This window comes from Hevea brasiliensis, chromosome 4 (assembly GCF_030052815.1).
Source record: "Hevea brasiliensis isolate MT/VB/25A 57/8 chromosome 4, ASM3005281v1, whole genome shotgun sequence".
NCBI lineage: Eukaryota > Viridiplantae > Streptophyta > Magnoliopsida > Malpighiales > Euphorbiaceae > Hevea > Hevea brasiliensis.
In genome coordinates, this window is record NC_079496.1 from 11,905,992 (window position 1) to 11,921,426 (window position 15,435).

Sequence of the window (15,435 nt, forward strand, 5' to 3'; positions counted from 1 at the left end):
AATTATTATAATTTTTTACTTTATTTCTCTTTTATCTTTTCTTATTTTTCTCCATCAATATTTCTCTTTAATCCAAAATAATACCTAATAAATTAAAAAATTAAAAAAATATAAATTTAGATTTAATTTTCATAGAGAAAAAATTTTTATTTTTATCTAATAATATACTTTTCAAAATAATATTAAAAATTCAAAATTTCTTCTACATAGAAAAATAAAAAAATGATATCTAAGAGATTAAAAATTTTAAAAAAATATAAATTCAGATTTAATTTTTGACATAATAAAATTTTTATTTTTATCAAATAATATATTTTTTAAATTGATGAATTAATTAGTTTTATTGAAATATAAAAATTAAATAATAATTTTTTAAGAATAAATAAATTAAATAATAATTTAAATTATTAATAATGAAAAATTTAATAAAAAAATTAAATAATTTAATAAAAATAAAATATTAAAATTAAATAATTAATTTTATTAAAATATAAAAATTAAATATTAATTTTCCAGGAATCTTAAAAAAATTTATTTTCATAGCTGCACTTTTCTTTTAATTATATAGAAAACTTTTTTCTTTTAAAAATGTTTTATGCAAAAATATAATATTGTTGTTAAATTTTTAAAATATTAATTAAAGAGTATTAAAATTAATTTAAAATAAATTTAATATATTTTTACGGAGAACAGGGGCGTGGCAGGGGCAGCCACTAAGTAGGGTTTCTATGCCCTTGGCCTTCCTTGTTATTCTCTTTACTACTGCTAAGCTTCATTCTCTCTGCAAAAACAAACCCAAGCAACCGTTTCAAATGGAGTCAAATGGAGATGACGCTGCACGAATCCTCGCCGAAATTCAAACTTTGAAGGCTTCAAAGACCGACTTAGATAATCGAATTGCGGCTCTCGAAGCTCAGCTTCGTCTCTTCAATCTCCGTCACGACACCATTTCCTCTAACGGTTCTTGTCCTTCAATTTCCAACCCTGATACTGGTTTCGGCCACGGTTTATCTCCTGATACGATTTACCGTTACAGTCGTCATCTCTTGCTCCCTTCTTTTGGAGTTCAAGGTTCTCTTTTAATCATGAAACAAAATACATTTATGTCTAGACTTCAACTACAGTGATTTGATCACTGTTGGGTTTTAGGGTTCAAAGAAAATTTCTTTCTATTTGATATTGTGGTTAGTGTGTTAATTCCTTTTGTTATATGAATTGTAGGGCAGTCGAATCTCTTGAAGTCTTCTATTTTAGTTGTTGGAGCTGGTGGGTTGGGCTCGCCTGCTCTGTTATATCTGGCGGCTTGTGGTGTTGGTAAGACTTGCTTTTTCATGAGGCCTGAGATATGTTCTTGGTTTCGAAGTAAAATTATTTAGTAATATCGGCATATGCATTGACATTCGTATAGCACGTTGATCGAAAGTGAAATATGCATAGTATACCATAGTAAAATATATGTTCAAATTAGCATATTTCTTCGTATAATTTTAGTTCTCATACAGGGAGCATGATAAAGTCTATTAAATGTATTGATGAATTATTATTATTATTATTATTATTACACTCATGGCTAAAAGCACCAAAAATATATAAAACATATTGGCAATTGAGTGGAAGGACTAATGCACTGTCCAAGCATCTTACCAGAGATAGTGAATAAACTGATTTATGCCTTTATACAATTTATAGTGTTTTAAAAAAAAAGACTTTTTATTTAAAGTAAAGAGAGGGCACAATATGTTGGAAGTCCATCTTGTTGCCATGAAGAGAGGAGGAAGAGGAATGTCTATTGTGCATTAAAGGTTACTGATAATTGTCTAGAGATGATTCCACTGGAATTCAAAATGGTAACTGCCAGATAAAACTACATTTTTTTTTTCTTTTAAAGTTATTGAGTTTACCTTGCAGGCCGATTGGGTATTGTTGACCATGATGTCGTTGAGTTAAATAATATGCACAGGCAGGTATGAAGTTTGGAACACTTTGCTCTGGAGAGCATTATTGTTGTTGATTTAGTAATTATAGTAATACAGTAATAATATCAGAGGGTAATGAGCAAAATTCAATCTACATTTCTTTTTACATGACTAATTGGTGTCTGTGGGCAAAGATGTGTGATATTCTTTATTTTTTTATGCCTGTTGCGCCAATTATTATATTTGTCTGCTTACAACAACTATATGACTGACATTGGGTTTCATTTAGTGTTGTCAAGAGGCGCTTGGGTGCCTGCCTAGGTTTCCGGCTGAGATGAAATCTAGGCACCTTGCCTGGGAAGCCTCCAGGTGAGGCGCTGCCTAGGTGCCCAAGCAAAACGTCATCAGGTGCCCCTAGGCGAGAAGTTAAAAAAAAAAAAGTTGAGAAAGAGAAAAGCTAACCTGATTTGTTTTTACCTTTTGGTATATACACGATGACGAGAGAATTAGGATTTTGAGTTTGCATGACATAATGAATGAAATTGATAATGATCTAGAATTTTAAATTATATTATGTGTTTTATAGTTTTTGCTTTAACATTTTGTGTTATTAGAGAAATACTTTTGATCTTAAAGTTTAAAACATATAATATATTATGAAATATGAATGTGAAATTTGACAATTTATTGATTGTGTAATAATTAAGACTTTTTTACATTGTATATTTAATTATTTATTATTTTAGAATAAATTAATGTCTCACTTCGCTTGAGTGAGCGCCTAGCGCATTGGGCAACGAAGGACCTTCTCACCTTAAGGGCACCTAGCGCTTTTAACAACACTGGTTTCATTGTGTGCAAATATGTATTTTGTTGTTGAACCATCATCTTGGAGCTTGAAACTTTCCTATTTAGTAATCTTAGATATATGTATTTTCCTTTTGTGATTTGTTGTTTTCAGTTGCATCATGTCACATCACATCTCATGCCATGTAACTAATTTATTTTTATTCTTCTTGTTTGCACTTCAGGTTATACATACTGAAGCATTTATTGGTCAGCCAAAAGTAAAATCCGCTGCTGCTGCCTGTCGTTCGTATGTGCTTATTCCTGATTATATTTACTGCTATTAAAATTTTTTATTCCCAGATGCATTTCAAATGTTTGACCAAGCTGCATGTTGCATCAAAATCCAATGGATGATAAGTTTTAAGTTGAGGGATTGGATATTTATGCTGTGAAGGATGAAATCACTTGTTTTGTTATTTATTTTGGTCTTGAAAGTTTCTATTCTACTCTTATGACTTATTTATGATCCAGGATCAACTCCTCCATTCTGGTTGTGGAACACCAAGAAGCTCTACGTACGTACAATGCCTTAGAAATTTTTAGCCAGTATCCTTAAAATGACTAATCAAAGTTATCTTTTTGTTTTTCCTCCCTCTTTCCTTGAGCGTCAGGACAACCTTTGTGGTTTCTGTAACTGCCAACTTTTATAAGATACGACATAATTGTAGATGCAACAGATAATGCTCCAAGCCGTTACATGATCAGTGATTGTTGTGTGCTGTTGAGGAAGGTAAATTGTTACCTTAAAGTTATTGTTTAAATGATCTGCAAGTACCAGTTGAACTTAATGTAAAGATAATCTTATAAATACCAGGAATAATGTGGACTTGATTCATTTATTTTTAACTCGTGTTAATGTTGTTTTTCAGTCTCTGTAATTCCCTTAGTGGACAGTTAACAATCATAACTGAATGTCAATTGTGAGTGATAATGAGGCTTAATGGTGTTCTACTTGTTTGTATTTATGTTGCCAGTTTTCGTGCATTACAGAGAGTTAACACTGCACGAGATTTTATTCTAAGTTCTGACTCATGTTTGTTGACAACTTAGCTTGAAAGGAGATTGTAATATTGGTGCATTTTTTTTTTTTTTGTTTCAATTATTAATCAGTTCCTACTCATGTACATGCAGCCTCTTGTATCAGGTGCTGCATTGGGGTTGGAAGGGCAGGTATGCCATCTTTCATGTTCTGTTTACTGGGGCACATAGGAAACCTTTGAGGATTCACTTATACATTCTTCTGCATCTTAATATGCTGTGCAAACTCTAGTTCTAATTCTATCGAATTTATTGCCTAGCTCACTGTCTACAATTACAAAGGAGGTCCATGCTATCGATGCCTTTTTCCAACCCCACCTCCTACAACGGCATGCCAAAGATGTGCTGACAGTGGAGTTCTTGGAGTTGGTACGTCAACAAAGTCCTGTGACTTAGCCAGTTTCTGATTACTTGCATAATATTACATCTTTGTACAAATTATGAGTGCTAGTTTTGAAGGAAATCTTAATTTTGATTGCTATCCAAGTTTGACAAAGAGCAATCTGAAAGGTTTCTTTTCAATTTTTAGTGCGTTACTATGCATATGTGAACTCCGCCTAAGTAGTTTGCACTTAACCGGTCCCAAGCCCGGATAAAGGAGGAGGGTTGCGGTAGGTGACAACCAGCGTAAAAATTTCGTCACACCCTATGATATGGATTCAAAAGATATAAACGTTGGGACGTCCTCTACTAACGACGCGCTACATCGGAGCCCGGGTGTAGTGATAAATATGCAAGGGTGTAGGGCGTTCACTGAAAGCGACGCGCCATGCCGGCGCCTGGGTGTGGTGTTAAGTGAGCAAGGGTTCCCACATCATGGACGGGTGTGGGTAAAGAAGTTAGTCCATAGGACAGATAGTAGAACAAATAGTGGAACAGAACGCAAGATAGACATAGAAAATAATAGAAGATATCATAGAAGGAAACCAATTAGGAAAGAGCAGGATAGGAGGAGGATTAGGGTTGGTACTTGGAATGTTGGATCACTTACAGGAAAATTAATGGAGCTTGTGGATACCTTGGAAAGGAGAAGGGTGAATATTGCTTGCATTCAGGAGACTAAATGGGTAGGAGAGAAAAGTAAGGAAGTGGGTAATTTAGGGTACAAACTGTGGTTTACCGGAAAGGAGAGAAACAAGAACGGAGTGGGTATAATCATAGACAGAATATTGAAAGACGCAGTAGTAGCTGTGAAAAGAGTAGGAGATAGAATTATACTAGTAAAGCTAGTACTAGAAGCAGAAACAATAAATATAGTTAGTGCTTATGCCCCACAAATAGGACTAGACAGTGAGAGTAAACAAAGGTTTTGGGAAGATATGGATGATTTAATGCAAAGCATACCGAATGAAGAGAATGTTTTCATAGGTGGAGATTTGAATGGACATGTAGGAAGTGATAGGCAAGGTTATGAGAATGTTCATGGAGGTTTTGGTTTTGGCAGTCGAAATGAGGAGGGAAAAAACATCCTGGATTTTGCTATGGCATACAACCTAATACTAGCAAATACCTAGTTTATAAAAAGAGAGTCACATTTAGTGACTTTCAAAAGTGGGCAACATAGAAGCCAAATCGACTTCCTCTTAACCAGGAAGACAAATAGAGCTCTATGCAAGGATTGCAAGGTCATTCCAGGAGAGGCTTTAACAAGTCAACATAGGTTGGTGGTCTTGGATGTCAAGTTTAGGAATAATTCAAGTAAGGTCAGAAGAAATAGTGTAGCTCGAACAAAGTGGTGGGAGTTCAAAGGAGTAAAGCAAGTGAAGTTCAAAAATGAGCTTCTCGAGTCCGAAGTATGGAAGTTAGATATGGAGGCCAATGATATGTGGATACAGATGGCATCAAAGATTAGAGAAGTAGCTAGAAAAGTACTTGGAGAGTTTAAAGGACATGGACCACCCTCAAAAGAGAGATGGTGGTGGAATGAGGTAGTACAAAAGGCAGTGAAGAGAAAAAGGGAATGGTATAAGAAATTACCTAAATGTGATAATAATGAGGCATATGAACAGTACAAGATAGTAAAGAAAGAGGCAAAAAAGGCAGTTAGTCAAGCAAGAGCACAGGCCTTTGAAAAGTTATATGAGAAACTTGGAACTAAAGAAGGGGAGAAAGATATTTATAGATTAGCAAGGAGTAGAGAAAGGAAATGTCAAGATCTCAATCAAGTTAGGTGCATTAAGGATAAAGAAGGAAAAATGTTGGTGAAAGATGAGGACATTAAAGAAAGACGGAGAAATTATTTTAATGATCTCTTTAATAATAGTCAAAATGGAAATAGCGTGAATATAGATTATAGAACAATAGAAAAGAATGTAAATTATACTAGAAGGATTAGATCTTTAGAAGTAAAGGAAGCACTTAAGAGAATGAAAGTGGGTAAAGCCTGTGGACCCGATGAAATACCAATTGAAGTGTGAAAGTATTTGGGAGATATGGGATTGGCATGGTTAACTAAATTATTTAATAAGATTCTAAACTCAAAGAAAATGCCTGATGAATGGAGGAAGAGTATTTTAGTACCTATTTTTAAAAATAAGGGAGACATACAGAGTTGCTCAAACTATAGGGGAATTAAACTCATGAGCCATACTATGAAGTTGTGGGAGAGAGTTGTGGAGTATCGACTACGTCATGATACTTCTATCTCTCTTAATCAATTTGGTTTCATGCCCGGTCGTTCAACTATGGAAGCGATTTTTCTCATTAGAAGCTTGATGGAGAAATATAGAGATGTGAAGAAAGATCTACACATGATTTTTATTGATTTGGAGAAGGCTTATGATAGTGTTCCAAGAAAGGTCTTATGGAATGTGTTAGAACAAAAGAGGGTATCTATTAGGTACATACAAGTATTGAAAGATATGTATGAAGGAGCAACTACTATTGTGCGCACAGTGGGAGGGGACTCAAGAGATTTTCCGATCTCAATTGGATTACACCAAGGATTAGCTATAAGCCCTTACCTTTTTACATTAGTTTTAGATGAATTGACGAAACATATACAAGAGAGTATTCCTTGGTGCATGATGTTTGCGGATGATATTGTTCTGATAGATGAGACACGAGAAGGAGTCAATAGGAAGCTAGAACTTTGGAGAAGTACTCTAGAGTCAAAGGGTTTTAAGTTAAGTAGAACGAAGACAGAATACATGCATTGCAAGTTCAGTGAAGGCCAAACTGGTGATAGGGAAGGAGTTAGTTTGAATGGAGTAGTATTGTTCCAAAGTAATCACTTTAAATATCTAGGCTCAGTCCTTCAAGTAGATGGGGGATGTGAGGAGGATGTTAGTCATAGGATTAAAGCCGGATGGTTGAAGTGGAGATGTGCCACGGGTATGTTATATGGTAGTGAGTGTTGGGCACTGAAAGAGTCGTATGCATCTAAGTTAAGAGTTGCAGAGATGAGAATGTTAAGGTGGATGAGTGGCCATACTAGACTAGATAAAGTCCGTAATGAAAGTATTAGAGAAAAGGTAAGAGTGGTGCCAATTGAAGATAAGTTGAGAGAAGGGAGATTAAGGTGATTTGGTCATGTGAAGCGTAGACATACGGAGGCTCCAGTTAGACAAGTAGAGCACATTAGGTTAGAGGATAGAAAGAAAAAAATGGGTAGACTTAAATTGACTTGGAGGAGAGTAGTATAACATGACTTAGAAGTCTTACACATTTCTGAGGATTTAACCCAAAATCGTTCAGAGTGGAAAAAGCGAATCCATATAGCCGACCCCAAATTTTTGGGATAAAGGCTTAGTTGAGTTGAGTTGAGTTGTACTATGCATATGTGCCTACTTTTATGATTGGGAAATTCTGTATGTGTTAGAGATCTATGCATTTTTCATTTTCTTGCTTTCTCATGTTCTATACTGTTCTGTTGATTGAACTGCTGAAGATAACCATACTGTGCCACACAATTGAACATCTGTACTTCTCTCTATTGATTAATTTGTATTGCAGTGCCTGGTATCATTGGTTGTCTCCAAGCACTTGAGGCCATTAAAATTGCAAGTGCTGTAGGTGAACCACTGTCAGGACGGATGCTTCTATTTGATGCATTGTCAGCACGAATTCGTATTGTATGTTCCATCTTTCATATGTTTAAAATTTCTTTCCCTTGGTTGTCTTGCAAGTATACTCAATTAAGCAGTTGATTCACTTTATTGTTTGGGTTGTCTTTAAGCTACAAATATTAGATTTATCTGAGATCAACTTGTTGAATATTGTTTAGGTCAAAATTAGAGGCAGGTCATTACAATGTGAAGTTTGTGGAGAAAATTTAGTGTTCACCCAAAAGCAATTTAAAGATTTTGATTATGAGAACTTCACACAGTCTCCTTTGGCAACGGTATTATTGCTTTATTCACTTGCCTTTTGTTTCCATCTGCAAATTATGTTCTGATCAAAATCAATTCATTGTATTTCCAAAAGAAAGTTGAACTGAAATTATGCTGATTTGTGTGTATTTTTACCGTGTCATGTTAAAGCATTCTGTGTTGTTTTTGTCCTATTGCATCTATACATCCAAAGCTAAAAAAATTTGCAGATGTTGCTCTTCATTAGCAACTTTACTCTTCTCTCATCCTCTCTCTTGTATATCTTTTTGGTGGTTTGCAGGCTCCATTGAAATTGAACCTGCTTCCAGCAGATTCCAGAATAAACAGTAGAGAGTTCAAGGAGAAACTTGTTAAAGGGGAAGCACATGTGTTGGTAGATGTACGCCCTGCCCACCACTTTAAGATTGTTTCTCTTCCCAATGCCTTGAACATCCCGCTATCAAGTTTGGAGGCTAGGTTGCCTGAAATCTCATCAGCTTTGAAGGGAGAGGGAGAGCGCAGGGGTATTGAAACAGAGTCGGGTGTGAGCCTATATGTTGTCTGTAGAAGAGGTAATGATTCACAGAGGGCTGTTCAATTATTACACGAGAAGGGCTTTAGTTCAGCCAGGGATATCATTGGGGGCTTGGAGGCCTGGGCCAATGACGTAGATCCAAATTTCCCAACATATTAGAAGTTGAAAATTTTCAAGTAGCTTTACAGAAGGAGATCCATTTTATTATTGTGCCAGTTTTGTTCCAGTTATGATATAAGAAAAGGAGATCTGTTGAAGCATTCATCTCTGTTTTCACAATGTATTACATAATTAGATGGCATAACCATTAAGGTACATAATGTATAGATATTTGATAATGACAATAGCCTGCTTGTGGGTACTAAGTGTCTGTTTGGCATTGAGTTTGGAGAGTTCAAATTGTTTTTTTGAATAGAAGTATCATTTTAAATGCTATTAAAAAAAAGCAGTTTGAAAAAAGTTATTTTATTATTTTAGTGTTTTTATTGTTAAAATTTATTAAATTTAATTTTTAATTATTTTTTAATGCTATTTAGCTAGTATACTTAAAAAAATGATTTTTTTAACGGTTTTTTTAAAAACAATGCCAAACAACTTATTTGGATGTTTTCGAGGGTTGAGAGATTTCAGCATTTGCTGCCTGAAAATGTTGGCCCCTTTTTAGCGTCGTAGCACTCACAGTTTCAAACTGCCTTGATCTTTATTATTGTTCAAGCTTCAAAGGGCACATGGATTAAGCTGCAATTTGTTGAGGACGTTGCCTTTATGGGTTGAAAGAAAGCAGCCAGTTATCTGCTCAGATGCCCTACGTTATAGAAGGAAACAAATTAGAAGAATGCTAAACACGATTTGGGATTATCTGCAACAAGTTCAAAGTTAAAGGGATCCTTTCTTGATTTGTCACAACCGCAAAAAGAAGCTTATCTGTCTTTATTGGAAATAAGTTCCATTACTTTCATTTTTACAACATCAGGAAATACAAAATAGGTCCTCCCATTAGCGAGATATTACCCTTGATTACTATTCTGATGGTAAATTTATGATTTAATGAAGTCAAAACAAAAATTACTACAATATTGTTAACCGTTCTGTCAAGAGTTGTTATTCCACAAGCAATTGCTTACTTATTTTTCATATCAAATAAATAACTTATATATCATCTAATGATGACAACCCTTTCTTTTTTTTCTTTTAACGTCTGTTTGGTATTAAATTTTGAGCGTTTAAACTGCTTTTCTGAATAAAAATACTATTTTATATGTTGTTAGAAAAAATAATTTAAAAAAAATATTATTTTAATATTTTTATAATTAAAATTTATAAATTTAATTTTAAATTATGTCTTAATACTTTCTAATTAGTATATTTGAAAAAAATAATTTTCTCGATAGCAGTTTCAACAGTAATGCCTAATCCTTCCGTTAACTTTGTTACTTCTTTAAAATAAGAAAATAGCAATTGAAAGAAATTTCAGCCGCCTGAGTGGGATGCTGTCCAAGACCATTCCCTGCATTAACAATAGGAATGTTAGCAGTAGCTGCAGCTGTTCTTGCAGTACCGCTTTCAAAATGACTTGTGACAATAATGTCTGAATTCAATAGTTGTAATAGTATCTGCTAATCAAGCTCCAAACATAACCAGCAAAAACTACCAGTAAAACAGTGTCATGTAAAACAGAAAAAACCTTTGAATCTCTTTCTTGGTTATTTAATTTATAACTAACGATAAATTAAGTAAAATATAAATGCGATTACTATTTTATTAACAAATATAAAAAATTTAAAATGTGATTGTTTCAAATTGAAAAAAAAAAAAAAGAGATTAATGGTATTTTTTATATATATATAAATTTGAGAAGCTAACTTGTAATTTTTTTTTAATACTAGATTTTTGTTAGTGCGTTGTGTAGATATGATTATTATTGATATATTATTTAACTGAATACAAATATAACTATATAGCTTTTCCTATATATTTGTATTTCAGTTATTTAAATGCTTTAAGATTAGCTTGTAAAGAGTTTGTGAAAATATAAAGAAAATAGATACGAAAAATAAATAAAAATTAAAAAAGAATATAAAGAATAAATAATAAGATACTTAACTTGATTTAATCTAGTAGCTTAACGCATATTATTCACCTGATAGGCTTAAGTTCGAGTCCCATCCCTTTAATTTTTTACCCAAAAAATTATAATAATAATATTAAGATACCAATAAACATATATAAATAAATTCTTATAAGATGAATATTATCTTTGTAATATTTTTGCAAATTATTAATCATCTTTTTTCTAATGCTTTGATTATTAAAATATTATTTGGTAGGTTTGAGAAAATTTTTTTATTACATTATATCTTCTATTTATATTAAAAGGTGATCAATTTGATTTTTAATTTGTAATATTAATTTATATAGTTTATAACTGACTTTTAATTTTTTTAATATTAATTAAATTATAATTATTGTCATAAATGTTTTTTATTATATAAAATTAAGTACTTAATTTTATAATTATAGTAGAAAATAAAACGGTTGTTTTGATTATATAATTTATAATTATGATCATTAATTTTTTAATATTAATTAAATTATAATTATTATTGTATTTTTTTTATTAAATGCCTTATAGATTTATTAATATTTATATATAATTACATGTCATCAATTAATGTGTAAATTTTTAGTGAAATAGTGATGAAATAGACAATAAGTTTAACATTTGTAATGTGATTATCATATATATATATATATATATATATATATATATATATATATATATATATATATTTTTTTAATATTTTCTTCTATTTCCCTCTACCTACTAACTCTATTCATTTATAAAATTTAATTTCCAAATATAGGTCATTAAGAGCTCATTTTTATTACTTTTTATAGTGATTAAACAATATTTTCTATCTTACTAAAAAAAAAAATTACATTTCTATGTAAAACACATGTTTATATAATAAATGTACACACACACACTTAAGAGGAATTTTTATGTAACATCAATGTATGCTCCTTTGTTTCGTTGTATTTAAGTTGCTTCTTTGCTTGCCTTTAATGGATTAATAATATCATGGGAAATTGAAATTAACAAAGTTCTAAAGTATGCTTAAGATAATTTGGTAGTTTCAAGCATTTTGTTGATCATCAATAGGATGCTAATGTAATCGTTCGAAAGCCCTATATTAACTTTTTTTATAATAAAATGATTTTACAACTCAATTTTTGAAATTCATCTTTCATCTTAATTATATAATCATTACTTAATTTGATTGGAAATTCTGGATTTTATGGAAAATTATTGTTTAAACTTAATTTACCATAGATTTAAAATATAAATATGTAAAACTCACATATTTAATAGATAAACTCCATTATATATATTCTATATCTTGCATCTATTATAGACCGAATTAACTAAAAAAATTTCTAATTTTATTGCACCCATGAGTTAGAAATTTAATCATAATTACATATGAGAGCAGAAATTTTACAAAATTATAAATTTTGCAAAATTATAAATTTTACAAAATTATAAATTTTGCCAAATTATAAATTTTGCAAAATTATAAATTTTGCAAAATTATATATATATCTCACAAAATGTAAAATTGAAACACCACTAGTTTATTATTATTATTATTGTTATTTTTAATAATATAATTGAGGAGATAGGTCAAGATTATATAAGAAAACACCACAAGCCAACATTTTTTTTTTAATATATCCTTAAACATAAAACAAGAAGAGATACGCTATCATATAGAACAAGAGGATTAGTTCCACTTCAGCAAGAAACATGTTAAAACAAGATCAAGAACTTGGATTCTTTGCATTTGCTGGCAGTTTGTTATCACCTTTAGGAGGGTGGCGTGGCCGTGGCCGTGGCCATGGCCTTGGGCAGTTTAGGAGGAAATGGAAATCAAGGACGAGGGCGATGGCTAGGGCGCCATGGAGGCAAGGGCTTGGGTTCAGGTTCAGGCTCAGAATATCCACACATCCCATAAATACAGTGGACTCCCCAGGGGCATATGTTCCCACATTTGCCACAGTTGAAATGGCTAATATTGACATCGACACAAAATCCATGGCAGCATAGCCAACTAAAGGGGCATCTAACTCCACAAAAACCACAGTTATTAACGTTTGAAGAAACATCAACACACTTGTTTCCGCAACACTGCATTTGAGCCGTAGGCTGAAGGTTTCTCTCTCTGCATATCCAAGGCTGGCTCCTGCACCCAGCTGGCGGTCGTGGGTGTGGGCGAGGGTGAGGGTGAGGGTGAGGGTGTGGGTGTGGGTGAGGGCGAGGTTGAGGGTGAGTGTGTGGGTGAGGGCGAGGGCGACTGTGAGGGCGAGGGCGAGGGCGAGGGCGAATGTGAGGGCGAGGATGAGGATGTTGGTAAGTAAGTGAGTGTGTGTAGTGATGGTTTATATGCTGCTGGTTTTTGATTGCTCTCTTGAGCCATGGCGACAATGATGAGTTACCAACGGTGAAATTTTGTTCCACTGCAGAATATCCTCTTGAAAAAAAACAGAGTACCAATATAAGAAAGATAGCAATTAAAACAATGGATAGCCGCATTATTTAGCTGCACAAGAACTAACGGAAGACAAAAGATATATGTATATATATATATATATATATATATATATATATATATATATATATATATGAAATGTGTGTTTGTGTGTGTATAAAGAAGGGGAAAAAAGTTAGTTTGTTGCATTCAATAATGTTCTTGCATGCTGTCTTGAGAAGCTTGAAGGGGTTGGGAAATTCATGTTTTTCTTACATGGTAGGACAACAAAGGACGCATGTTATAGGGAGTGGTAATCACCAACTACGTGATTAGGTAGAGGATGCTTCTTTTTGCTTTGTGCCCACACAAGTGATCTTTAATTTTTACAAATCCTATTGTTTAGGTGCAACTAGTGTGAGCAAACTGTTTTTCTATGCTATTTCAAGAAAGAAAGGGCCATTGTTTTTGCTTGAAAAAGCGAGGTGAAAGGACCTTTTTCTTGGGGCTTCTGGTCCCACTTGGTGTACATGAGATGAGAGAGAGAGAGAGAGAGATAGGTCCATCCCCATTCCATGCAATTCTTAATTATAAATGCCTATGTGCATAGATAGTACACATCCACATCAGAAGCCAAGGCTTCACTGCTCAAGTTATGTCCATCAAATGGACTCCTACAATGATTGAAAGGGCTCAAAAAGTTGTCCAACCAATATATAAATGCAAATCGCATATGCATTCAGTGACCTCTGCTTAAACTACAGATGAACAACACGGTAACTCAACAAGTTAAACAGTTTTAAATTTGGGATTTTTACCAAAAGGTGTAATAAAAAAAAAAATTATACCAAAAAAAAGTAAGTTTGAGAGTAATTACCAAAAAAATGATGAATTATGTTTGATAGAACGAGATGAGTGCGAGATACTAACTACAATAACGTTTTTAAAGGTCCGTACGCTATTTATAATTGCGTACACATTAAAAATTTAAAGGAAAGCTAGACGCTGTTATGAATAGCGTATAATTTTTCTTTAAATAATAAATAATAATTTAAAAAAAGTTTATTCACTTTTCTTTAAATTTTTAATTATTTTATTTTATATTTTAAATAAAATATAAATATTATTTTAATAAATAAAATTACAATATTTAATATTATATATTATAATATTTTTATTATAAATAATATTTTTTAATTTAAAATTAAATTAAAATTTAATAAAATTAAAAATTAAAAAAATAAATAATTAGAAAAATTAAAAAAAAGTTAAACGCTACTATTCACTTTTCTTTAAATTTTTAATTATTTTATTTTATATTTTAAATAAAATATAAATATTATTTTAATAAATAAAATCATAATATTTAATATTATATATTATAATATTTTTATTATAAATATTATTTTTTATTTAAAATTAAATTTAAATTTAATAAAATAAAAAATTAAAAAAATAACTAATTAGAAAAGTTAAAAAAAAGTTGAACGGTACTATCATTTTTTTTATTTTTAATTATTTTATTTTATATTTTAAATAAAATATAAATATTATTTTAATAAATAAAATTATAATATTTAATATTATATATTATAATATTTTTATTATAAATATTATTTTTTATTTAAAATTAAATTTAAATTTAAAAGTTAAAAAAAATTAAAATTTTTTTTAACTTTTAAAAAAATTAAAATAAGTAGCGTCTAACTTTTAATTTTTTTTTTAATTATTATTTATTATTTAAAGAAAAGCTTGATGCTATTATAAATAGCATCCAACTTTGCTTTAAAATTTTTAATACGTACGCTATTATAAACAGCGTTCGGACCTTAAAAACGCTATTACAGTTAGCGTCTCGCACTCAATTTGTCTAATTCAGCATAATTTATCCACTTTTAATAATTACTCTCAAACTCACCTTTTTTTGTATAATTTTTTTTTATTACACCCTTTTGGTAAAAGCCCCTTTAAATTTCATATTAGAAAGGCTGAATGCATCTTAAGGCTCTTCTATTATTCTCCAGTGTGTGAAATTAAGCCATTCTTCTTTGTTTTCTGATTGTCACCATCACTACCATCTTCCACAAAACACTGATGAGATCTTTCCCAATATATAGCTGTAAATTGAGTAAGAACTAAGAAAATGGATCATACAGCAAACCCCAACTAGTTTGGAAACAAGGCTTAATTGAGTTGAGTTGCTAATGAATCTAACAAATATCAGTGCCTTCACAAATGGACATAAGTTCATTACAAAG

At 31.5% G+C, this 15,435-nt stretch overlaps 1 protein-coding gene across 3 annotated transcripts; it reads left to right on the forward strand.

Annotated features, from left to right (window-relative positions):
* The first annotated feature begins 694 nt into the window (after positions 1-694).
* On the forward strand, positions 695-9,013 carry LOC110670001 (adenylyltransferase and sulfurtransferase MOCS3). Of its 3 annotated transcripts, none has more exons than XM_021831910.2 (11): positions 697-1,071; positions 1,222-1,314; positions 1,909-1,964; positions 2,948-3,012; positions 3,237-3,311; positions 3,417-3,495; positions 3,876-3,935; positions 4,064-4,172; positions 7,758-7,876; positions 8,029-8,145; positions 8,415-9,013. In XM_021831910.2, the coding sequence occupies exons 1-11, from the start codon at positions 729-731 to the stop codon at positions 8,805-8,807; spliced, it is 1,509 nt and encodes a 502-aa protein (XP_021687602.2). In that variant the 5' UTR covers positions 697-728; the 3' UTR covers positions 8,808-9,013. The 3 variants fall into 3 exon arrangements, with proteins under 3 accessions (XP_021687604.2, XP_021687602.2, XP_021687603.2); XM_021831911.2 differs by having other exon boundaries at positions 698-1,071; positions 3,897-3,935; XM_021831912.2 differs by lacking the exon at positions 8,029-8,145 and having other exon boundaries at positions 695-1,071.
* Positions 9,014-15,435: the final 6,422 nt, after the last annotated feature.

Coding starts and splice junctions, on each gene's coding strand:
- LOC110670001 (XM_021831910.2), top strand. CDS start 729: ATGCCCTTGGCCTTCCTTGTTATTCTCTTTACTACTGCTAAGCTTCAT. Junction 1,965..2,947: donor TAAATAATATGCACAGGCAG/GTATGAAGTTTG, acceptor TTTGCACTTCAG/GTTATACATACTGAAGCATT. Junction 8,146..8,414: donor CACAGTCTCCTTTGGCAACG/GTATTATTGCTT, acceptor GGTGGTTTGCAG/GCTCCATTGAAATTGAACCT.